The sequence below is a fragment of the Mobula birostris genome, chromosome 5, assembly GCF_030028105.1.
Source record: "Mobula birostris isolate sMobBir1 chromosome 5, sMobBir1.hap1, whole genome shotgun sequence".
NCBI classification, from domain to species: domain Eukaryota; kingdom Metazoa; phylum Chordata; class Chondrichthyes; order Myliobatiformes; family Myliobatidae; genus Mobula; species Mobula birostris.
In genome coordinates, this window is record NC_092374.1 from 20,304,423 (window position 1) to 20,330,966 (window position 26,544).

General features: G+C 42.3%; 1 protein-coding gene across 3 annotated transcripts in view; it reads right to left on the bottom strand.

Moving 5' to 3' along the window:
• Positions 1-26,544, bottom strand: part of LOC140197565 (ankyrin repeat and SOCS box protein 5-like) — a 104,791-nt gene that overhangs the window by 22,832 nt on the left and 55,415 nt on the right. For all 3 annotated transcript variants that reach the window (XM_072257679.1, XM_072257678.1, XM_072257680.1), the window contains 4 exons: positions 18,762-18,841; positions 15,651-15,758; positions 7,409-7,559; positions 5,742-5,876 (listed from right to left, as the gene is read on the bottom strand). In XM_072257679.1, coding sequence (XP_072113780.1) covers positions 5,742-5,876; positions 7,409-7,559; positions 15,651-15,758; positions 18,762-18,841 — 474 coding nt within the window. The remainder of the gene's footprint in view (positions 1-5,741; positions 5,877-7,408; positions 7,560-15,650; positions 15,759-18,761; positions 18,842-26,544) is intronic.

A 26,544-nucleotide genomic window follows, 5' to 3' on the forward strand; every position in this document is an offset into this window, starting at 1 on the left:
GGGAATCCTGCACAAGGACTCAGAAGTCCCTTTGCAACTCTGGTTTTTTAATTTTCTCCCCATTGAGAAAATAGTCCATGCCTTTACTTCTTCTGCCAAAGTGCAAGACAATACACTTCCCTATATTATATTCAAACTGTCCCTTCTTTATCTACTATCCTAGACCATGTCCAATAATATAAAAGCCATAGTCATAGTCACACTTTATTGGCCCCGGGGGAAATTGATTTTCATTACAGTTGCACCATGAATAACTAAATAGTAATAAAACCATAAATAATTAAATAGTGATATGTAAATTATGCCAGGAAATAAGTCCAGGACCAGCCTATTGGATCAGGGTGTCTGACCCTCCAAGGGAGGAGTTGTAAAGTTTGATGGCCACAGGCAGGAATGACTTCCTATGACGCTCTGTGTTGCATCTCGGTGGAATGAGTCTCTCGGTGGAATGAGGATACCAAAATCTTTTTCAGATTTATGAAGAGTAAAACAAAGGTGAGAGTGGATATTGGAAGCTGGAAAATAATGCTGGAGAGTCAGTAATGAAGGATGAAGAAATGGCAGATGAACTTAATAAGTATTTTGTATCATTCTTTACTCTGGAAGACAGTAGCAATATGCCAGAAATTCAAGAGTGTCAAGCCCCGGAAAGTGCTTGGAAGCTATAAGTTCTGAAGGTAGATAGGTCATGACCAGATGGACTGAACTCCAGGGTCCTGAAGAAGGTGGCTGAGGAAAGTGTGGAGGCATTAGTAATGATCTTTCGAGAAACACTAGATTCTGGAATGGTTCTGGAGGACTAGGACTTTGCAAGTGTTACTCCACTCTTTAAAATGGCATGGAAGCAGTAGAGTGGAAATTATAGGCCAGTTAACCTGACTCCAGTGGTTGGGAAGATGTTGGAGTCCATCATTAAAGCTGAGATTTTGGACTATTTGGAGGCACATGATAAAATAGGCTAAAGTCAGCATGGTTTCTTTAAGGGGAATTCTTGTCTGACAAATCTGTTGGATTTTTTTCAGGAAATAACAGGTAAGATAGACAAAGGAGAATCAGTGGATGTTGTTTACTTGGATTTTCAGAAGGCCTTTGACAAGATGCTGCACATGAGGTTGCTTAACAAGATGAAAGCCCATGGCATTACAGGAAAATCGATAGCATGGATAGAAGATTGGGTGACTGGCAGGAGGCAAAGAGTGCGAGTAAAGAGCACCTATACTTGTAGGCTGCTGGTGCTTTGCAGTGGTCGGTATTGGGACCACTTCTTTTCACATTATATGTCAATGATTTGTATGATGGAATTGATGTCTTTGTGACCAAATTTGCAGATGATTCAAAGCTGGTGGAGGGACAGGTACTGTTGAGGATACAGGGAGTCTGCAGAAAGACTTAGACAGATTGGGGGAATGGGCAAAGAAGTGGCAGATGGAATATAGTGTAAGGAAGTATAAGGTCATACACTTTGATAGAAAGAATCAAGGCATACACTATTTTCTAAACGGGGAGAAAATTCAAAAGTACAAGGTGGAAAGGAAGTCGTGCAGGATTTCCTAAAGGTTAACTTGCAGGTTGAGTTGGTGGTGAGGAAGGCAAATGCAATGCTAGCATTCTTTTCAAGGGTACTACAATACAAAAACAAGGATGTAATGTTGAGGCTTTATAATGCACTGGTGAGGCCTCACTTGGAATCTTGAGAGCAGTTTTGGGCCCCTTATCTAAGAAAGGATGTGCTAATATTGAAGAGGGTTCAAAGGAGGTTCCCAAAAATGATTCCGGGATTGAAAGGCTTGTCATATGAGGAGAATTTGATGGTCCTGGGCCTGTACTCATTGGAATTCAGAACAGTGAGGCTGTACCTGGAGTACTCCATGCAGTTCTGGCCTCCTTACTTGAGGAAGAATGTACTGGCTTTGGAGGCGGTGCAGAGGAGGTTCACCAGGTTGATTCCAGAGATGAGGGGTTTAGACTATGAGGAGAGATTGAGTAGCCTGGGATTGTACTCGCTGGAATTCAGAAGAATGAGTGGAGATCATATAGAAATATACAAAATTATGAAAGCGATAGATAAGGTAAAGACAAGAAAGTTGTTTCCACTGGTAAGTGAGACTAGAACTACGGGACATAGCCTCAAGATTTGGGGGAAGAGATTTAGGATGGAGATGAGGAGGAACTGCTTTTCTCAGAAGCTGGTGAATCTGTGGAATTCTCTGCCCAATGAAGCAGTGGAAGCTACCTCAGTAAATATATTTATGAAAAGGTTGGATAGATTTTTGCACAGTAGGGGAATTAAGGGTTCTGGGGAAAAGGCAGGTAGGTGGAAATGAGTCAATGGCCAGATCAGCCATGATTTTATTAAATGGCGAAGCAGGCTCGATGGGCCAGATGGCCTACTCCTGCTCGTATCTCGTATTTCGTATTTCCTATTTCCTAATGAGGAGTGATGTCATTGAAAGGCCTCAACAGGGTGGATGTGGAGAGGATGTTTCATATGGTGGCAGAGTCTGACCAGAGGACTCAGCCCCAGAATAGAGGGGCACCCTGTTAGAATGGAGATGAGGAGGAATTTCTTTAGCCAGAGAGTGGTAAATCTGTGGACTTTTTTGCCACTGGCGGCTGTGGGGGCCAAGTCATTGGGTATATTTAAGTCAGAGGTTGATAGATTCTTAATTAGTCAGGGCATGAAGGGATACAGGGAGATGGCAGGAGATTGGGGCTGAGAGGGAAAATTGATCAGTCATGATGAAATGGTGGAGCAGACCCGATGGGCCAAATGGCCTAATTCTTCACCTATATTTTATGGTCGTATGGTCCTATATTTCATCTTTTCTCTCCTTATGGCTTTTGTAGTTTCCCTCTGTTGTTCTTAAAAGCTTCTCAATCCTCTAACATCCTGCTAAATTTTGCTTTATTATATGCACTATCTTTTGCTTGTCTGCTACCTTTGACTTCCTTGCCTCATCCTCCCTTTAGAATACTTCCATCTTTGGGATGTATTTATCCTGCACCTTCTGAATTGCCCCCTGAAAATCTAGCCATTGCTGCTCTACCATCATCCCTGCCAGTGTCCCCTTCCGATCAACTTTGGCCAGCTCCTCTTTTATGTCTTTGTAATTCCCTTTACTCCACTGTAGTGCTGATACATCTGATTTTATCTTCTCCCTCTCAAACTACAAGGTGAAATCTATTACATAATGTTCACTGCTTCCTCAGGGTTCCTTTACCTTAAGCTCTCTAATCAAATCTTCATCACTACACAACACCCAATCCAGAATTGCCTTTCCCAGAGTGGGCTCAACCACAAGCATTTTTAAAAAGCCATCTCATAGATATTCAACAAACTCCCCCTCGGGATCCAGCAGCAACCTGATTTTTCCCAATCTACCTACATGTTGAAATCCCCCATGAGTAATGTGACATTGCCCTTTCTACATGCTTTTTTTTCCATCTCCCATTGTAACTCATATCCTACATCCTAACTACAGTTCAGAGGCCTGTATATAACTCCCATCAGGGTCGTTTTACCCTTGCAGTTTCTTAACTCTGCCTTCAAGGATTAGACATTTTCTGATCCTATGTCACCTCTTTCTAAAGATTTGATTTCATTTTTTACCAACTGAACCACACCACTCCCTATGTCCTTTTGATACAATGTGTATCGTGGATGTTAAGCTTCCAGCTATGATCTTCTTATCTTCTTTCAGCCACGACTCATTGATGCCCACAATATCTCATATGCCAACCTCTAAATGTACTACAAGATAATGTACGTTATTCCATATACAGCTTGCAGCCAAATGTAACACCTTCAGTCCTGTGTTCATCAGCCTTTTTGAAGATTTTGTCCCCATGTTAATTCATGCCACCAACCGTAATTTTGTCCTGTCATCTGCCTGTCCTTCCTTACTGTTCCACTAGACACTGCATTGACTTGTGTTCCTATTGGCCCTTCCTCAGCTCTATCATTCTGGTTCCCATCCTCCTGCCAACTTAGTTTAAGCCCCCCCCAACTGCTCTAACGAACCTGCCCACAAGGATATTGGTCCCTTTTGGGTTCAGGTGTTAACCCGTCTTTTTTGTACAGGTCGTACCTTCCTCAGAAGAGATCCCTATGATCCAGAAGTCTGAAACACTACCTCCTGCACCATTTCTTCGGCCATTCATTCACCTGTAATATCATCCTACCCCTGCCCTGACTAGCATGGAATAATTCAGAGATTGTGACCTTGGAGGTCCTGCTCTTCAGCCTCTTCCCTAAAGATGTGCTTTCTCTGCGTAGGATCTCTTCCCCCTTTCTACCTATGCCAATGCACACTATGATCTCTGTCTCCTCTTGAGAATTCTCTGTGGACATCCTGGATCCTAGCACGTGGGAGGCAACACACCATCCTGCCCTCTCTTTCACGGCCACAGAGTCTCCAGTCCATTCTCCTCTTTATCAAGTCTCCTATCACTATCGCTCTGCTAGGCTTTACCCTTCCTAAAATTTAAGCTTGGGAAGTTCGAAGTATAACAACTGTAGGTAGGACGGTGGTTAAGGCAGAGGAATGCTGCTCCTGTAAGATGGGGGATGACGGAGCTGGCCACAGTTTCACTGGCCTAGCTGCTGCTGCAGTGCCCTGATAGATCATTCCCCAACACCCCACCTCACCACTACAGCGGCATACTTGTTGCTGAGGGGAATGGTTACAGGGGAACCCTGCGCTGACTGCTTACGCCCCTTACTTCTCCTGGTGGTCACCCATCTACTATCTGATGTCTGCACTCTGGGTCTGACTACCTCAGTAAAACTTCTCCGTGGACTGTCACCTTGTCGTGGTGGAGAAGCTTGTGTGGTCCTGTGATCCCGAGAGCAATGCCGTCTGGAGCTATGCTCCTGGTAGGGTCACCCATGGTGGTAAGGTCGAGGGTGAGGTCCTTGACAAAGAACAATCCAACCAAGGCCTCAACGGTGGAACAGGCGGACGAAGTTACTTTGAACTCAATGGCTGTGAAGGTGGATGAAAGCTGCAACAAATCCATCAGATCCAATCATCGCGGTTTCCATGCCATTGGAATCAGTTGGTTGATTTGTGAAGTACCGTGTGCTTCTTGAAGTGCAACATCAAGTACACGTTAAACAAATACACGCACAGGCGTCTTCATTCTGTGGGCCACTTCTTCAGAACAAAGACCATCATCCTCGACCTCGAGGGATAGCCACAACGACAATGACCTCAGTAAAAGTTCCATCTATGATGTTTTTAGCCTCCCTGACGTTCCTGACTATGTCCAGCTCCAGCTCCAGTTCCTTGACCTTGTCAGTCAGGAGCTACAGTTGGATGCAATTCCCACAGATGTCATCATGAGGAGACTGCTAGGTACCTTGCAATCCCACATCTCATTCCTTTGCCTTAACTACCAACCTACCTACACTTGTTGTACTTCGAAGTTCCCAAGCTTAAATTTTAGCCGGTGCCCGTTCTCGCCATTCTAACAGCCTCCCTGTGACTGTGTAGCTTTTCTCCGGGTGCTCCAGTTTCCTCCCACATTCCAAAGATGCACGGGTTAATAGGTTAATTGGTCACGTGGGTGTAACTGGCTGGCGTGGGCTCCTTGGGCCTGAAAGGCCTGCTACCATGCTGTATCTGTAAGTAAATGAAAGAGTCACACCTTTCCAACCACTTCCACACACCACTTCTGCTACCTACTGTATAAACTTGCTCAGTAAGTTCTACACGTAATGTAACTGTGAAAGCTCTCACCTGCATGGAGCAGTTTTTTGATACAGAAGTACTGCTGATGTACACAGGCTACATACAGAGGCGTTCCTTGGTGAGAGATGTCTAGATCTATGTCGGCTCCCCAAGAGATCAAGACTTGTATGCATTCACTGTGACCTAATTACAACATCAAAAATTTAGCAAAGTTATGCCATTGGACAGAATTAAATTACAATTGGTTAATTTTTATAAAATTATTCCTTGTTTCAAAAGATATTTCAAGGACACCATATTTAAAGTTCAAATTCAGTCACAGGGAAAAATGTTCTGCCAAACATTTTGGACGTGCTATGTTGGCGCCGGAATGTGTGGTAACATTTGCGGGCTGCCCGCAGCACACCCTCGGGTGTGTTAGTTGTTAATGCAAATGATGCATTTCACTGGATGTTTCAATGTACATATGATAAATATTGAATCTTAAATGTGTAAAAGTTTGCGCATACTGCGCCAGAGAAGAGGTTTGAATTTGGGTTGCTGGAGCTATGGAGCTGCATCTCTATTAGCTTGGCTCCTGTGCTGCCCGTAATAGTATTCAACAACCTTTCTGTGCAAACACTTCCCAGATCTGCAACTGTGCAATAATGTGAGTGCGTTTAAATTATTCTCAGGTACACAGCGAAGGTTAGAGTGCCAGCATTACTGGCCTGGCCTCTCAGCTTGAGTCACCCTTTCACAAAATGGCTGGCATGTTACCAAGTTCCCTCTGATACACTGAATAATGCATCCTTAAAAGTAGTTCTGCTAGAGGTCCACAGAACATGGAACATAGTACAGGCCCCTCGGCCTACGATGTTCTGCCAAGCTTATAACCTATTCTAAGATCAATCCAAACCTCCTCTCCTATATAGTCCTCCATTTTCCTTTCATTCATGTGACTATCTAAGTGTTTATTAAATGTTCCTAATGTATTTACCTCTACAACCACCTTTAGCAGAGTGCTTCACGCACCCATCATGCTCTGTGTTAAAACAGACCTCTGACGCCTGTTGTATACTTTCCTGTAGTCACCTTAAAATTGTGCCCCCTTGTATTAGCCACTTCTGACTTGTGGAAAAAAGTATCTGGCTACCCACTCAATCTATGCCTCCTATAATCTTGTACACCTCTATCAAGAGTAACGCATACAAAATGCTGGACAAACCCAGCAGGCCTGGCAGCATCCGTGGGAAGGAATAAACCCTTCATCAGGATTCGGCCCGAAACATCAACTGTTTATTCCTCCCCATAGATGTTGCCTGACCTGCTGAGTTCTTCCAGCATTTTGTATGTATGTTACTCCAGATTTACAGCAGCTGTAGAACCTCTTGTGTTTATGATTTGCACCTCTACCAAGTCACCACTCATTCTCCATCACTGTGAAGAGAAAAGCCTGAACTAACTCAACGAGAAAATGGATCAAGGGGAAGAATAGCCTTAATATGGTTGATCAGTCAAAAAGGCTTAAGAATGAACAACCTATGGAAATCACTTTGCAGTTGAAAGTTCCTCAACTTGAGATATTAATTCTATTTTCTTCTCCACAGACATGACCTGAGTGGCTGCCTGTTTCCCAAAATATTTCTGTTTTCATTTCTTGTTTGCGCAGCGTGTGGTCTTGTGAGTATGCGTTATAAAAGAAAAATGCTGGTGTCAGTTGAGGAATGACTTACCTTTACTTGATGCCTCATGAATGGCTGAAGCCCAACAGTCCTGGCCATGTAGTTTAGCGCCATTCTGCAATACAAGCTCGGCACAATTTGCACTTCCACTGGAACATGCATTGAACAGTGGTGTCACCCCATCGATAGTGGTGGCATTGACCTAAAATTCAATAGTGATATTAGTTACGCATTCCCTTGGGGCAATATTCTGTTTGAATAAATAGTCATAGAGCACTACAGCACAGAAAGAGGTCTTATGGCCCATCTGGTCCATATCGAACTACTGCTCTGCCTAGTCTCATCAGCTCCCAGACCATAGGCCTCCATACCCCTCGTAAATGTTGAAATCAAACTTGCATCAACCACTTTTAGTTGAAGATTGCTCTGCACTTTCACCACCCTCTGAGTGAAGAAGTCCCTCCTTATGTGTCCCTTAAACATCTCAACTTTCGCCCTTAATCCATGACCTCTAATTCTAGTCTCACCCAACCTAATGGAAAAAGCCTGCTTGCATAGATTGGAATAAATTATAGCAACCTTATTGGTTATCGTGGATGAAGGACAGACTTCCCCCTCTGTTGGATTGGATGGGTTGCACCTGAACTCGAGGGGGAGCAATATCCTTGCAGGTAGGTTTGCTAGCATGGTTCAGGAGGATTTAAACTAATTTGCGAGGGGGATGGGACCCAGAGCGATAGAGCAGTGAAAGAAGTGCATGGAGTAAAGCCAGATCTAACATACAGAGAGGCTTTGAGGAAAGAGAAGCAGAGTAATCGGTGTAAAGACAGTAAGGTAGAAGGGCTGAAATGTGTGTACCTCAATGCAAGAAGCATCAGGAACAAAGGTGATGAACTGAGAGCTTGGATACATACATGAAATTATGATGTAGTGGCCATTACAGAGACTTGGCTGGCACCAGGGCAGAATGGATTCTCAATATTCCTGGATTTCAGTGCTTTAAAAGGGATAGAGAGGGTGGAAAAAGGGGAGCAGGGGTGGCATTACTGGTCAGGGATACTATTACAGCTACAGAAAGGGTGGGTAATGTAGCAGGATCCTCTTTTGAGTCAATATGGGTGGAAGTCAGGAACAGGAAGGGAGCAGTTACTCTACTGGGGGTATTCTATAGGCCCCCTGGTAGCAGCAGAGATACTGAGGAGCAGATTGGGAGGCAGATTTTGGAAAGGTGCAAAAATAACAGGGTTGTTATCATGGGTGACTTTAACTTCCCTAATATTGATTGGCACCTGATTAGTTCCAAGGGTTTAGATGGGGCAGAGTTGTTAAGTGTGTCCAGGATGGATTCCTGTCACAGTATGTGGACAGGTCGACCGGGGGAAGGCCATACTAGATCTAGTACTAGGTAATGAACTGGGTCAGGTCATAGATCTCTCAGTGGGTGAGCATCTGGGGGACAGTGACCACCGCTCCCTGGCCTTTATAATTATCACGGAAAAGGATAGAATCAAAAAGGACAAGAAAATTTTTAATTGGGGAAAGGCAAATTATGAGGCTATAAGGCTAGAACTTGCGGGTGTGAATTGGGATGATGTTTTTGCAGAGAAATGTACCATGGACATGTGGTCGATGTTTAGAGATCTCTTGCGGGATGTAAGGGATAAATTTATCCCAGTGAGGAAGATAAAGAATGGTAGGGTGAAGGAACCATGGGTGACATGTGAGGTGGAAAATCTAGTCAGGTGGAAGAAGGCAGCATACATGAAGTTTAGGAAGCAAGGATCAGATGGGTCTATTGAGGAATATAGGGAAGCAAGAAAGGAGCTTAAGAAGGGGCTGAGAAGTGCAAGAAGGGGGCATGAGAAGGCCTTGGCGAGTAGGGTAAAGTAAAACCCCAAGGCATTCTTCAATTATGTGAAGAAAAAAAGGATGACAGGAGTGAAGGTAGGACCGATTAGAGATAAAGGTGGGAAGATGTGCCTGGAGGCTGTGGAAGTGAGCGAGGTCCTCAATGAATACTTCTCTTCGGTATTCACCAATGAGAGAGAACTTCATGAGAGTGAGGACAATATGAGTGAGGTTGATGTTCTGGAGCTTGTTGATATTAAGGGAGAGGAGGTGTTGGAGTTGTTAAAATACATTAGGACAGATAAGTCCCCGGGGCCTGATGGAATATTCCCCAGGCTGCTCCACGAGGCGAGAGAAGAGATTGCTGAGCCTCTGGCTAGGATCTTTATGTCCTCGTTGTCCACGGGAATGGCACCGGAGGACTGGAGGGAGGTGAATGTTGTTCCCTTGTTCAAAAAAGGTAGTAGGGATAGTCCGGGTAATTATAGACCAGTGAGCCTTACGTCTGTGGTGGGAAAGCTGCTGGAAAAGATTCTTAGAGATAGGATCTATAGGCATTTCGAGAATCATGGTCTGATCAGGGACAGTCAGCATGGCTTTGTGAAGGGCAGATCATGTCTAACAAGCCTGATAGAGTTCTTTGAAGAGGTGACCAGGCATATAGATGAGAGTAGTGCAGTGGATGTGATCTATATGGATTTTAGTAAGGCATTTGACAAGGTTCCACACGGTAGGCTTATTCAGAAAGTTAGAAGGCATGGGATCCAGGGAAGTTTGGCCAGGTGCATTCAGAATTGGCTTGCCTACAAAAGGCAGAGGGTGGTGGTGGAGGGAGTACATTCAGATTGGAGGATTATGACTAGTGCTGTCCCACAAGGATCTGTTATGGGACCTCTACTTTTCGTGATTTTTATTAACGACCTGGATGTGGGGGTAGAAGGGTGGGTTGGCAAGTTTGCAGATGACACAAAGGTTGGTGGTGTTGTAGATAGTGTAGAGGATTGTCAAAGATTGCAGAGAGACATTGATAGGATGTAGAAGTGGGCTGAGAAGTGGCAGATGGAGTTCAACCCAGAGAAGTGTGAGGTGGTACACTTTGGAAGGACAAACTCCAAGGCAGAGTACAAAGTAAATGGCAGGATACTCGGTGGTGTGGAGGAGCAGAGGGATCTCGGGGTACATGTCCACAGATCCCTGAAAGTTGCCTCACAGGTGGATAGACAACAGGAATTCTACAGATGCTGGAAATTCAAGCAACACACATCAAAGTTGCTGGTGAACGCAGCAGGCCAGGCAGCATCTCTAGGAAGAGGTACAGTCGACGTTTCAGGCCGAGACCCTTCGTCAGGACTAACTGAAGGAAGAGTGAGTAAGAGATTTGAAAGTTGGAGGGGGAGGGGGAGATCCATTTTGGATCTCCCCCTCCCCCTCCAACTTTCAAATCTCTTACTCACTCTTCCTTCAGTTGTCCCATGATCCTCTCGTATCCCTTTTGCCAATGACCTGTCCAGCTCTTGGCTCCATCCCTCCCCCTCCTGTCTTCTCCTATCATTTTGGATCTCCCCCTCCCCCTCCAACTTCCAAATCTCTTACTCACTCTTCCTTCAGTTAGTCCTGATGATGGGTCTCGGCCTGAAACATCGACTGTACCTCTTCCTAGAGATGCTGCCTGGCCTGCTGCATTCACCAGCAACTTTGATGTGTGTCACAGGTGGATAGGGTAGTTAAGAAAGCTTATGGGATGTTAGCTTTCATTAGTTGAGGGATAGAGTTTAAGAGTCGCGATGTAATGATGCAGCTCTATAAAACTCTGGTTAGGCCACACTTGGAGTACTGTGTCCAATTCTGGTCACCTCACTATAGGAAGGATGTGGAAGCATTGGAAAGGGTACAGAGGAGATTTACCAGGATGCTGCCTGGTTTAGAAAGTATGCATTATGATCAGAGATTAAGGGAGCTAGGGCTTTACTCTTTGGAGAGAAGGAGGATGAGAGGAGACATGATAGAGGTGTACAAGATAATAAGAGGAATAGATAGAATGGATAGCCAGTGCCTCTTCCCCGAGGCACCACTGCTCAATACAAGAGGACATGGCTTTAAGGTAAGGGGTGGGAAGTTCAAGGGGGGATATTAGAGGAAGGTTTTTTACTCAGAGAGTGGTTGGTGCGTGGAATGCACTGCCTAAGTCAGTGGTGGAGGCAGATACACTAGTGAAGTTTAAGAGACTACTAGACAGGTATATGGAGGAATCTAAGGTGGGGGCTTATATGGGAGGCAGGGTTTGAGGGTCGGCACAACATTGTGGGCCGAAGGGCCTGTACTGTGCTGTACTATTCTATGTTCTATGTTGTACATTTCACATTCTTTTCTGGCTGCCCCAAAAGACTTTATGACCAATTAAGCACTGTTTTTCAATGTACAGTCCCTGCTGCAGTTTAGGAAACGTGGAAGCCAATTCACATGAAGCAAGCAGTGACGGTCATCAGACAGTCTGCTTCAATAACATTGAGTGAAGGATAAATAGCAGGGATAATTCAGCTACAATTTGAAATGGTATCTTTTGTTTCCATCCTGGAGAACAGATCAGGTCTCAGTTTAGTCATACATCTGAAAGATAATACCTCTGATGGTTTTGTACTCTTTAGAACTGTACAAATGTTGTTGTGTTTAGTACGCAGCTTCTTCTGACCCAGTGTAGAGGTTATACCACACAAAATTTGGTGCTGGCCAAAACCTAGCGTGCTCAAGTCTCTACACTGTATCAGAAGAAGTTGCCTACTAAACACATCAACATTTGACATTGTAAATACACAATCCAAATCACCAGCAGAGAAAATTGATCTTACTCATTGCAACTTCCTGCAGCAACTGTTAGAATTCCTCACAAAACATCTACTTCCCGGCTGCCTCAAGCCAGCAAGTATGAATTATGTGGCTCATTTACACAGGATTGGCACAAGACGTGCAGGAATGTCATTCCACATGCATCTTGTCCTATGATACTGACTGGAATCCTGCCAGGGTACACAATGTACAACATGCTGGACTGTGTTAATATCAAAGGGCAGGATATCAAGTGCGGGAAAGAGGAGAGAGACAAAGACATGCACGAGAAAGGTTTTATTCAAAGAAGCAGCTTTGGAACTGATGCTGAAACAGACTCTGTGAAGCAAAGTAGTCCAGGGGGCTGAACAAAGAACATAAACAGCATAGTTCAGACCCGTCGTCCCATGATGTTGTGCCAATCCTTTAACCTATTGCAGGCCAATCTAACCCTTCCCTCCATTTTCCTTTCATCCATGTACATATTGAAGAATCTCTTAAATATCCCTTATATATCTGCCTCTACCACCACCCCTGGCAGCATGTTCCAGCACCTACCACTCTGTGCAAAAAAACCTTGCCCCTGACATCCTTGCTTAATAAATGTAATGCCTCAACAGCATGAATGGAGCCAGCCAAAAACTCACCATCACATAGAACTTAACCCTTCAGTATGAGTAAAGTTAACAGTCTTGGAAAATTCATAACATTCGGATCCTTTTACTCAATCTACAATACCTCTGTGAACTCTCCATCCTCTGGCCCCTTTTGTCTCTTCTGTTCTGGCCCAATATTCATGGCTGAACCGAATTACCTTTGAGAGCCATCACATTTTGATAGCAACTGAAGTCTCAGCCCTCAGATTCCCTGTCACGTATTTCTCATTTTTCGTAAGTTATTTCTGTAAACCTATCTCAGCCACACCAATGCCCTAATATAGCCTTCAATAATCTTGTCAGATTTTTGATAATCTTATCGAGATTTCTGATAGAGAAGGTTTTTTCCTGACCTTTTGCTGTCTCACCTTATTTATCTACATGCACTGCACTTTCTCTGTAATAGTACAAGGTCAAGTTCAAGCTCAGTTTGTTGTTATTCAACTGTACGCATGTATACTGCCAAATGAAGCAATGTTCCTCTGGACCAAGGTGTGCAACACTGTACGTATAACTCACACACGTAACACATAAAGTAAAATTACCACAAATAAATTAACAAATCCTAAGGTGCATTTATGACACAAGTTAAAAAGCAGACAGCTTAATGGTCCTGGCACTTCATATGTGATGAGACCTAGGTGGTAGCAGGTAGTTCAGTAGTCTTATAGCTTAAGGGAAGAAGCTGTTTCCCATCCTTAACAATTCTAGTCCTAATGATACAGAAATGGGGGAGATCTTAAATAGGTTTTTTGCGTCTGTATTTACTAAGGAAGCTGGTATAAAATCTATGGAATTGAGAGAATCAAGTAGTGAGACCATGGAAACTGTACAGATTGAAAAGGAAGAGGTGCTTGCTGTCTTGAGGAAAATTAAAGTGGATGAATCCCCGGGACCTGACAGAGTGTTCCCTCGGACCTTGAAGGAGACTAGTGTTGAAATTGCGGGGGCCCTGGCAGAAATATTTAAAATGTCGCTGTCTACGGGTGAAGTGCTGGAGGATTGGAGAGTGGCTCATGTTGTTCCGTTGTTTAAAAACGGATCGAAAAGTAATCCGGGAAATTATAGGCCGGTGAGTTTAACGTCAGTAGTAGGTAAGTTATTGGAGGGAGTACTAAGAGACAGAATCGACAAGCGTTTGGATAGACAGGGGATTATTAGGGGGAGTCAACATGGCTTTGTGCGTGGTAGGTCATGTTTGACCAATCTGTTGGAGTTTTTCGAGGAGGTTACCAAGAAAGTGGATGAAGGGAAGGCAGTGGATATTGTCTACATGGACTTCAGTAAGGCCTTTGACAAGGTCCCGCATGGGAGGTTAGTTAGGAAAATTCACTTGCTAGGTATACATGGAGAGGTGGTAAATTGGATTAGACATTTGCTCGATGGAAGAAGCCAGAGAGTGGTGGTAGAGAATTGCTTCTCTGAGTGGAGGCCTGTGACTAGTGGTGTGCCACAGGGATTAGAGCTGGGTCCATTGTTATTTGTCATCTATATCAATGATCTGGATGATAATGTAGTAAATTGGATCAGCAAGTTTGCTGATGATACAAAGATTGGAGGTGTAGTAGACAGTGAGGGAGGTTTTCAGAGCCTGCAGAGGGACTTGAACCAGCTGGAAAAATGGGCTGAAAAATGGCAGATGGAGTTTAATACTGACAAGTGTGAGGTATTGCACGTTGGAAGGACAAACCAACGTAGAACATACAGGGTTAATGGTAAGGCACTGAGGAGTGCAGTGGAACAGAGGGATCTGGGAATACAGATACAAAATTCCCTAAAAGTGTCGTCACAGGTAGATAGGGTCATAAAGAGAGCTTTTGGTACATTGGCCTTTATTGATCGAAGTATTGAGTATAAGAGCTGGAATGTTATGATGAGGTTGAATAAGGCATTGGTGAGGCCGAATCTGGAGTATTGTGTTCAGTTTTGGTCACCAAATTACAGGAAGGATATAAATAAGGTTGAAAGAGTGCAGGGAAGGTTTACAAGGATGTTCCCGGGACTTGAGAAACTCAGTTACAGAAAAAGGTTGAATAGGTTAGGACTTTATTCCCTGGAGCATCGAAGAATGAGGGGAGATTTGATAGAGGTATATAAAATTATGATGGGTATAGACAGAGTGAATGCAAGCAGGCTTTTTCCACTGAGGCAAGGGGAGAAAAAAACCAGAGGACATGGGTTAAGGGTGAGGGGGGAAAAGTTTAAAGGGAACATTGGGGGGGGCTTCTTCACACAGAGAGTGGTGGGAGTATGGAATGAGCTGCCAGACGAGGTGGTAAATGCGGGTTCTTTTTTAACATTTAAGAATAAATTGGACAGATACATGGATGGGAGGTGTATGGAGGGATATGGTCCGTGTGCAGGTCAGTGGAACTAGGCAGAAAATGGTTCAGCACAGCCAAGAAGGGCCAAAGGGCCTGTTTCTGTGCTGTAGTTTCTATGGTTTCTATGGTACTTCCTGCTTGATGCTGGCGGGGGGGTGGGGGTGGTCAAAGAGATGGTTAGACATCTGGGTGGGATCATTAACGATGCTAAGGTCCTTGCATATGCAGCTCCCCAGATAAATATCTCTAATGGGTGGAAGGGAGACCGCAATGATCCTCTCAGTGGCCCTTGCAATTCTTGGTGGGGACTTGCAGTCAGGTACCTTGCAATTCTCATACTAGATCATGATGCAGCTGGTCAGGACATTCTTGATGGATTCTTTTATTGCTTTTCCTTTTGTACTACTTCAATGTACTTATGTTTGGAATTATCTGTCTGGATGACGTACAAAACAAAGCTTTTCACTGTATCTTGGATCATGTGACAATAATAAATCAATTATCAATTATGTAAGTACATTTTTTTTGTAATAACATCTTTACGAGTGTTGGAAGCTCCAAATTTTCTTCTTATTAAAGTTATTTGAGGGCGAGATTCTGACAACATGAAACAATTTAAATGCATCACATCAGATTACTTACATTGGCACCAGCTTCTATTAAGGCTTTGGCACATGCTACATGGTTCCCCAGGCATGCATCATGAAGTGGAGAAACATGGTCTATTGTCAGTGTATTGGCACTGTGACCCTGAATGAGTAACAGATGGGACAAAGATACAATCAGAATATTAAGATGGATGCAGCAAAACTAATTATCATGCTTTTCATAACTTTGGTCCCCAGTTATCTTCCCCTCTCTCATAACCATCAATCCACAGAAATCATATTACACAAGGGCAGAGCTGCCTTTTACTAATTATTATCTCCTTTTGCCATCGAGATCCTTGGATAAACCCAGAAAAGCTCAGAGGGTGAGGCAGCACCTGTGGAGAGCAAAATATTCCACGTAAATTACTCTGTGTCTTTAAACATGCCTTGTTCCATATCAGGCTATGATGCAGATTGCATCACAGCCTGGTATGAAAACACCAATGCCCTTGAATGGAAAATCCTACAAAATTAAATGGATACAGCCCAGTTCGTTATGGTAAGCCCATCCCCACCATTGAGCATATCTACATGAAACAGTGTTGCAGGAAAGCAGCGTCCATCATCAGGGAGCCCCACTACCCAGGACATGCTCCCTTCTCACTGCTGCCATTAGCAAGAAGGTACAGGAGCCTCAGGACTCACACCACCAGGTTCAGGAACAGTTACTACCCTTCTATCATCAGGCTCTTGAAATCAACTTAACTTCCCTCAACTTCACTTACCCCATCACTGAAATGTTTCCACAACCAATGGACTCAGTTTCAAGGACTTTTCATCATATGTTATCAATATTCATTGTTTATTTATTTATTATAATTCTGTTTTATATTTGCACAGTTTTTTGTCCTCTGCACTCTGGTTGAATGTCCAAGTGGTGGGTCTTTCATCGATTCTGTTATGGTTATTATTCTATAGATTAATTGAGTATGCCCAAAAGAAAATTAATCTCAGGGTTATTCATGATGACATGTATGTACTTTGATAATACATTTACTTTGAACTTTGAATCAAGACTGATCTTCAGGAAGATCTTCTGGTGGCATTCCCAGCCTCTTGTTTATGGTCCACTGCATCCATATCATCAAAGTCAGTCAGAGAAAACAGTACTGCAATAAAAGGTGGCACTGTAGCATTGCGGTTAGCACACAGATTTACAGTGCCAGTGTTCAGTGACTGGAGTTTAATTCCCACCACTGTCTGTAAGGAGTCTGCACTTTCTTCCTGTGAGCTTCCTTTGTGTATTCCTGTTTTCTCCCACATTCCAAAAATGGGTTAGAGTTAGGATTAGCAAGTTGTGAGCATGCTATGTTGGCACTGGAATCATGGCAACACTTGTGGGCTGTCCCCTGCACATCCTCGGATCATGCTGGTCATTGATGCAAAGATTACATTTCACTGCATGTTTCAATATTTCGATGTACATACATGTGACAAATAAAGCTAATAATAATAATAAGTAATAATATAGGATTTAGATACTGATAAATAAGGTTTTTCATCTAACACACTTTATTTTCAAAGTAAACAGAGACAGAAAAAAAATTGTCGAATCTTTTGCAGTTGTATAGAGTCTTTCACAACTACAGCCTGTACCAAAGTTCTTTACAGTCAGCACAGTACATTTTGGAGCCTGGTCATCACTATAATGAGGTAGTATGACAGAAGATTTGCACAGAACAAGTTTCCACACACACCAATGTAATAATTAGTTTTCTCTCCCTCTCTAATTCCCATGATTAATCTATGAACCTGACAGCTTCGTCAATAGATTTTCCTCACCATCCCCCTCTTCTCTTTATACTAGCCACCTCCTTTCTCCACTCTCAGTCCCGTTGCAAAACATCGACATCCCTTTCCTCTACAGATGCTCCCAATCTGCTAAATTCCTCCAGCAGACTGTTTACAGCTTCATCAACAGCTTCTCACTATGGTAATCCTAATCCTACTTCATCAGAGAAATTCTCATTGTCTTATCCATCCTTCCTCCATTCGCTTTATAATTTAAAACTAACTTGTTTCCTTCCTTCCCCAGATGGATAGAACTTGAAACATTTTTTTTCTATAGATAATGACAGATCTGTGGCATGCTTGCAGTATTTTCTGCTTTCATTTCAAGTTTTCTATAGTTTTTGATTTTCATCCGGTGAAATGATTCACTCTACTTAACAATAAGGGATGAAAACAACAGGAATTCTGCAGATGCTGGAAATTCAAGCAACACACATAAAAGTTGCTGGTGAACGCAGCAGGCCAGGCAGCATCTCTAGGAAGAGGTGCAGTCGACGTTTCAGGCCGAGACCCTTCATCAGGACAATAAGGGATGAAAGTTGGCAATGACACTAGGGAAGATTTGTCTTGCCATAATGCCATTGAATCAACTGGAGCATTCTTCTTGTGAGGTTAGGTTGAGCAAGCTCAGGCTTTTTTCTTTGAGGAGAAGAAGGATGAGAGGTGACTTGATAGAGGTGTACAAGATGATAAGAGGCATAGATAGAGTGGAGAGCTAGTGCCTTTTTCCCGGGGTGGATAAGGCTAATATGAGTGGGCATAATTTTAAGATGTCTGGAGGAAAGTATTGGGTGGAATGTTAGAGGTAGGTTTTTAAACACAGAGTGGTGAGTGCATGGAACACACTGCCAAGGGTGGTGGTCGAGGCAGATACATTTGGAACATTTAATAGACTTTTAGATAGGCTGGTGGATGACAGAAAAATGGTGGGCTGAGTGGGAGGAAAGGGTTAGATTGATCTAGAACAGGAGTTCCCAATATGGTTAATGGAAGGGGTCCATAGCATAAAAAAGGTTGGGAACCCCTGGTCTAAGAGTACATAGGTTAAAGTTAGGCACAATATCATTAGCCAAAGGGCCTGTACTGGGCTGGTTTGTTCTATGTTCTATGTTTTATTTGGCTTCTGAAAATTGCCTCTGTCATGTTCTGCATTTTTCTTTGTCCCAGGGTTAGGATTAAGGTAACTTTAAACCTCAAGCAATAGTAAAAATTTACCTTCAAGTGGAAACATAACTCAGACTTTAATGGCTATGAATCTAATAATCAAGGGCTTACAGAATACAATCCGGTCGTCAACACACTAGACAGTTACCTGTGCAAGCAAGGTTTTGAGGGACAGAAGGCGACCTTGACTGGCTGCCTCATGCAAAGGTGAACGGTCAGCCCAAGAACCTGAAAAAAAAAGAAAACTACAAATATAATAAGTAGTTAAAGAGGGCATAAGGTCTGGTAAAGGTTTTTCCATTACACGCTACAAAATACTGAAAGTGCTGGAAATTCACAAATATTTAGCAGGTCAGGAAGCAACTGTAGTGAGAGAAGCAGTAACACAGATTCTGATTTATCATACACTCATTAGTCTTTTGTTCCTTTATTGGACCCATTACCATTTACATTTGCCATATTCAAACATTTCTATTGCTATATTTTCCCCACCTATTACAGGCCTTTCCGTTTCCCCACCAACTCCCCACTCCATTACTTAGTAATCTGAAACATTAATTCTGTTTTCTTCTTTCACTGGAAGTCACCTGGCCTGCTGAATACTTCTGTAAATTTTTGAGATTATTTTACCATTGGATAACATCATCTGTCTGATAAGAGCGTTAGTTTGCCTGCAAAAAATAATTAACAAAACATTCCTCCCATACCAGGATAATTCAATAATTGAATTAAACAAGTAATCAGTGTGACAACTTTAATTTTCCATTTTTAGGAAGTTATTTTAAGATTTGACAAATCATATTGTGTATCAATCATGAGGTACTTTTTATAAGGTACTGGCTTGAGCCCTCAAATGATATACTATTTCTGCCAAATTATTGTCAATTTTCTTCACCAGAGTACTAATTATATACATGCCAGTACAAATTTTTTAATTTTATGCTTAAGCTAAATCAAAATATGTAGATAACAATAAATATGCCTCAATAGTCTTCCTACATTCATCAATTAATACTTCATTCTACTTCTTGCATTATTGTGGACACAATTCTCCTGAAGATCATTTACATGACTATAATTAGAGATTTTATTTCTATGAAATCAAGATATTTTCTGGTATCACAGAGGGAATTAAAACGGATATGTCCTGACACCAATGACCTTTGGTAAATTCTGTCATAGTTCTCACGGTACAGAACTATCTGTTCCAATAACATTCCTTCTTAGCAATGATGTACAAATCCACCTACTTGCTTTCAAAATTATAACATTGACTTAAACATTTTTTAAACTTAAAGATGAAGTGTGGAACAGGCCCCTCTGGACCATATTGCCACACTGCCCAGCAACCCACCTAATTAACCCCTAGCCTGATCACAGGATAAGTTACAATGAGCTATTAACCAGTACATCTTTGGAATGTAGGAGGAAACCAGAGCACCCAGAGGAAACCCACACACTCACAGGAAGGACATATAAACTTCTCTGAACTCAAGCTGTAATAGCGTCGCACTAACTGCTACGCTACTGTGGTGCCTGCAATTGTAATTTGATTCCCAGATTCTACACGTCTGCTGAATAAATGTCTCACAGGAAATGCAGTTTGAAACAATTCCCCAGTATGATACTCTGATCCTCCATCTCATATTCCCCTAAGTACATCTCCCTGGTGAGAATACAGACAAATCAATTTACCTCTCATATTTTGATAGATGGAGGTTCGATGCTTACAAAACAAATGATGAGGCCACCTACTATGTCCTGTCCTCCTTTACAGAAATCAGATCTAACTTAGAGCCATAGAACACGGATGCAGGCCTTTCAACCCAATCAGGTCTACCTGACCTGTCATCTATCAGGTCTATAGATGACACTAAAATTGGGGGTTTTGGAGGAAAGTGAAGAAGGTTATCTTAGATTACAAGATCTATATTAACTGGGGAAATTGTCCAAGGTATGACAGATGGAATTTAACATGATGCATCTTGGGAAGTTAAACCAAGGCAATGTTTCACCAAGGCCTAGATATTAAAGTTTGCAGTTCAGTTTTTAAAATAACCTTATTCTACAAAGCGTAATAAAAGCAGACTAGCAACAAGCATGGGAAAACAGCAACACAGAATGAACCCAATCATGCACTGTGAGATTGTGACTGATCTGCATCCCTACCCCATTTGCCCACTTGGCTCCATATTCCTTAACCCCTCTAAGAGCCAAGTGATCTCAGCTTTTACATTTCAAGTTGACTCCGAACTTCAACACCCTTTGGATAATGAGGCTTGCAATGATTTACGTGAGAGAGCTTTTCCTTCATAACAAAGTTACTAGGTTCCCAAGTGCTGGTTTAGTGCAGAATCAACCACAGGCAGTATTCTGAAACTGATACAGGTCAATTTCATAAATTTAGGAACTTTTTCTTGAAAAATGGCCTCAATCAATTTTCAGTTGGAGGTTAACAGAGATAATTATGTTAACATACTAACAACCAACCAGCTCCTCAACATCATTCCCTAAGTATTGCACCTGTCTTTTTCCCTTAGCATTTTCTGTGATTGAGTAGAAAGTAGAATGAACTGTGTACACAAAACAAACCTGAATCAATATCCAAGACAACACCAGCTGCATTCCAGACCATAGCATGATCCATCTCTAGTTGGCTCATCTATGAGATTATTCACAGAGGAATATGTTAAGAATTGGGAATTCCCGCCACATGCTAACAAGGCCCACAGCACAGCAACTTATCGCCATTTTGTGCAAATAGGCTTCATGCTTTAAACCAATCCACTGTTCCTTTTAAAACAACTCAGCCACCAATAAGCTAAATACAACCGAACCGAGATTGTAACCATCCCCAGTATTAACTTACAGCAAAATACTTTGCTGAATTTGAACACAGCAGGCCCAAAAAAATGTAATTTTCACAATTTTCTCTCACATTCGATGAAGGTAAGTCAGCATATTTTTTTCAACTTTTTGAATAAAAAGTAACAATATAAATAGAGAGACAAGGACCTTGAAGGGATACTAAATTTAGAACAGAAGTGAAATTACGTAAATCAGAGCAAAATTCAGAAATCTGGGGAGCATCTTTGTAGTTTCCCTCAGATGACATGCTGTGCTGTTCAAATTGAAACACAGCTTTACATTTGTTGATAAATCACAGAATGCATCAGTTAAGTCAAACACTTATGATATACGATGTTTGAGAAGGGTGTACAGATGGAGTGTTGTCAAGAAGAAAACTTCACAGATGTTGGAACCTGGAGCAACACACAATCTGCTGGAGGAACTCATTGCTTGAGCAGCGTCTGTGAGAGAGGAAAGGAACCATCGACATTTCAGCTCACAACTCTGCAACAGGACTAAGGAGTAGAGAGAGGAGATACTGGTAAAAAAAGAGGAGTGGACTTAGTGTGAGCTCTTCAAGCAGATTGCTTGCTGCTCCAAAATATAGCTCAGTATTTGTGGACCTTAAATATTTCAGGTTTAACTCATAATGCAAGAACATGCACGCTGAAGACCTACTTAAAAATAATTCTTAGTTCCTTTTACACAGATAAAAGCTGCCTTGCTATATAGTTTATAATGTCACACAGGCATTTTAATTTAAGAACCTAGTTTTCACAAACACAGATATTGTACATTTTAGATAACCACATTTGACATGGACACCTAACAGAATACCTAGTATGAGGCTTTACTGAATAATTTTAGAAACCAAAAGTTGATTAATTTGCATAAGGTTGTAATTAGCAAGTGTAAATATGTTGCCAGAAAATTATAATCTGTAAACATCACACATTGAACCAAAAATCTAAAAAGCTAGCCCCAGATATTCACTGAATAAGCATTTATTATTACATTTTGTTCAGAAGTGCTTCAAGTTAAAAAGAAAGCAACAAATCTTCCAGTTCTTGGTGATCCAACAAATCCTTCTGTCTAACACCATAACTCAAATCTGTTCCCAATCCTGACCCAGTCTGCAGCAACAGCAGGCAAGACATTAACCTTGTACAACACAGCAGGCAGTTACCACTGCGAGGCCTTTTGCTAGCGTGCGTCAGCTGCTGGTGCTATACTTAGATAACTGAGCTCATAGATCTTCGTCTGACAGACTGATTTCATGGCACAAGGAGGCTGTCACAGAAATCCACAGCCTTTTGTGAACAGAATCTACAGCAAGTTTGTGGTACAGCACTAAGGCACGAACAGTTTTATGCATGACTCACTCTTCCCTGAAAGCCCTGTATTCAGTACCTAAATCTCCGTCTCCCCATGGCACTTCAAACCACTTGTAAGATTTGTGGCTGGGGTTCATATCCTGCCAGGAGTTCCGTGAATTCTCTTTTGGCAATAGCGAACTCCAGCTTCTTTCTGTCAGGGCCTAGTTGTCATCGACACCCTCTACTTCATGTGAACTTTGAACCTCCACAAACTGAACTATGAAACCATAATGTAGAAATATACCATGACCGTGTAAGTCCTTAAGGCATAGGAGTAGAATGTGGCCATTCAGCCCATCTGTTCTGCCATTTAATAACTGGTTTATTATCCTTCTCAATCCCATTCTCCTGCCTTTTCCCCATACCCTTTGATGCCTTTACTAATCAAGAACCCATCATCCTTCACTTTAAATATACCCAGTGACTTGGCCTCCACAGCTGTCTGTGGCAATGACCTCCACAGATTCGCTACCCTCTGTTTTAAGGGGACATTCTTCTGTTCTGAGACTGTGCCTTCTGGTCCTAGACTCGCTTACTATAGAAAACATCCTCTCCACATCCACTCTATCTAGGCCTTTCAATATTCGATAGGTTTCAATGAGATCCTCCTTATTCTTCTAAACTCCCAGAGCCATCAAGCGTTAACCCTTTCATACTGGGGATCACTCTTGTGAACCTCCTCTGGAGGATTCTGTATCAGAATCCATATGCATTGTAACCCATCTAAACAGCAACTTTGATTACGGAATGCTAACAGTGAACTACTTCGCCAACGGCAAAATGGAAGTGCTTATGGTTAAAACTACCTGCCCTCCATGGATTCCGTCTACACTTCATACTGCATCGGTAAAGCAGCCATTGTTATCAAAGACCCACACAGCCCGGTCATTCTCTCCTTTCCCTCCTCCCATCAGACAAAAGATATAGAAACTTGAAAGCATGCACCAGCAGGTTCAAGTAGAGCTTCTAACCAGCTGTTGTAACACTATTGAATCAAATTGATATACCTGCCTGCACATCTCCTCCCTCACCACCATTCAGGGCCTCTAACAGTTCCTCCAGGTGAAGCAGTACTTCACCTATGTGTCTCCTGGGATTACCTATTCTGTCCGGTGCTCCCAGTATGGTCTCCTCTACGTTGGTGAGATCCAACACAGAACTGAGGGCTGCTTTGTCTGCCACAAAAAGCAAGATGTCCCAGTTGCTAGCCATTTCAATTCGACTTCCCAGTCTTATACCGACACATTTGTCCTTTGTTTCCTCTTCTGCCACGATGAGGCCAAACTTAGGTTGGAGGAGCAACAACCCAAATTCCGTCAGGATAACCTTCAACTTGATGGCATGAGCATCGACTTTTCTAATTTCTGGTAATTATTCCTCTCCTTTTTCCCCCTATCCCCTTCTCTCTTTTTCCATTTCCCATTCTGATTACCCCTTCTATCCTCTTGCCCCGCTCTCATGTCCTGCCCATCTCCTCTCTCTGGTTTCCCTCTTCCATCCCTTTATTCTATATTTCATTGTCCTCTCCTATAAATTTCTGCTTTTTTATGTTTTATCTCCCAGCTCCTTCTCCCTGGCACACTCCCCTCCATCCCTGTGGCCCATCCAATCATCTTCCCACTCATTTAGTTTCATCTGTCATCTATCATCTTGTATTTCCCCCCTTCCCCCACCTTCCCATTCTGGCTTCAGCCCCTTCCTTTCCAGTCCTGATGAACGGTCTTGGCCTGAAACGTAGACTCTTTACTTCTCCTCACAGAAAAAAATCAATCAATCAATCAAATCAAGTGTAATCATCATTCAAACCATACATATATAAAGCCGAACGAGACAGCCTTCCTCTGGGGCCAAGGTACAAAACATTCAAAATAGCGAGTAACAACTAAAGCATTTGCTGCCTGGCCTGCTGTTCATCCAGCATTATGTGTGTCTTGCTATTGAACATGCCTCTTGTAAGATAAGACCTCACAACCTCATCATGGCCTTATTGCCTTCCTGAACTGCATTTTCTCTGTAACTGCAGCAGTATGTTAGTGTCTGGAAAAGAAGAGTGAAGGCTAATAATGCGATGTGAATTATACCAATATGGTTGCAGGGAACCTCAGACAAAGCCTAGAAGTAAAGACATGGAATGCAGACATGATGATGTCCAAGTTTCAGGAACTTGGTTAATTATGTTCCAGTGTGCACCCATTGTTGTAATAGAAAATTGGATTTGCTGTTAGTCCTGTGGATAACCATTTTATACTGTAATCAGGAGCTGGTGTGTTACTTAGCAAGTCTTCCTGTAGCTGCCATTCGATTCTCAAAATGGATTCTTACTGGTAATCTCATCAAGTGAGGACGTAAAAAACTGCTTCAAATTCACTCTCAGGTAGGTCAGGTTTCACTGGTCCCCCGGTGCGCACAGTTTTTTTTTAAATAAATTGCCCATTATTTTGAACACCAACTCTGAGTGGCTTTTCAGTTTGTTCCTACAATTGTCATTATGCATCCTGCTGTTGGTTTTCCCTTGTAGTACCTCAGTGTGCTGATGTGATGAACTGATCTCTGTGGATAGCATGCAAAACAAAGTTTTTCACTGTAACTCAGAGCATGTGACAATAATAAAGCGATTATTATTAAAATTTGTAGAGTTAAAGTCTAAATTCAAGTTCAGTTTATTATCATTCAACCGTACGCATGTATATCACCAAACGAAACAACCTTTCTCCAGAATGAGATGCACAGCATAGTATATATAACTCACACACATAACACATAAACTAATATTATTACTAGTACATTAACAATCAATAAGGTGCATTCATGACGCATGTTAAAAAGTAAACCCTGTAATGGTACTAGTGCTTCATGTGTAATGAGACCTGAGTGGTGGCAAGGAGTTCAGAAGTTTCACAGCCTTGGGGAAGAAGCTGTACAGTTACACAGCACAGATGCAGGCCCTTCAGCGCAACTGGTCCATGCTGAATAATTAATTTATCTAAACTAGTCCCATTTGCCAACATGTGGCCTATAGCTTTCTAAACCTTGCCAATCCATGTACCTGTCCGATTCTCTTTTAAAAGTACCTAGCCTAACCACTTCCTCTGGTAGCACATACCACCCTTTGTGTAAAAAAGTTGCCCCTCAACTTTGTATTAAAACTTTTCCCTCTCATCTTAAACCTTAACCTTCCAGCTCTTGATTTCCCAACTTTATTTATGCCCTCATACAGCAACTTATACACTTTACAACTTAATTTCCTCATGAAATTCTTTCGTGATAAATGGTCTCAGCCTAAAATATTCACCATTTACTCATCTCCATAGATGCTGCCTGACCTGTTGAGTTCCTCCAGAACTTTGTGTGTGTTGCTCTGGATTTCCAGCATCTACAAAATCACTTATGTTTACAATTTAACTTGCCAACATTCTAAGTGATAATTTTCAAAGCCAAGGTCACAGTGATAAAGTTAAATATTTTTATCTGCTTTGTAATCTTATTCCAACATTTTTCTTAGTGTTGTTACAGAACACTAACAGGAGTCAGGCTTTCCAAGAATTCCTGCTTCTTGGACATTGTTGTTAGAGAATGTTAACAGGAGTCAGGCTTTGCAAGAATTCTGGCATTTTGACCATCGGGTGAATGTTCATGCCCCAATGCAGTCTGTGCCAAGAAATGGGTGCTGCATCGCAAACTAATTGCTTTTACATTTAGCAGGAT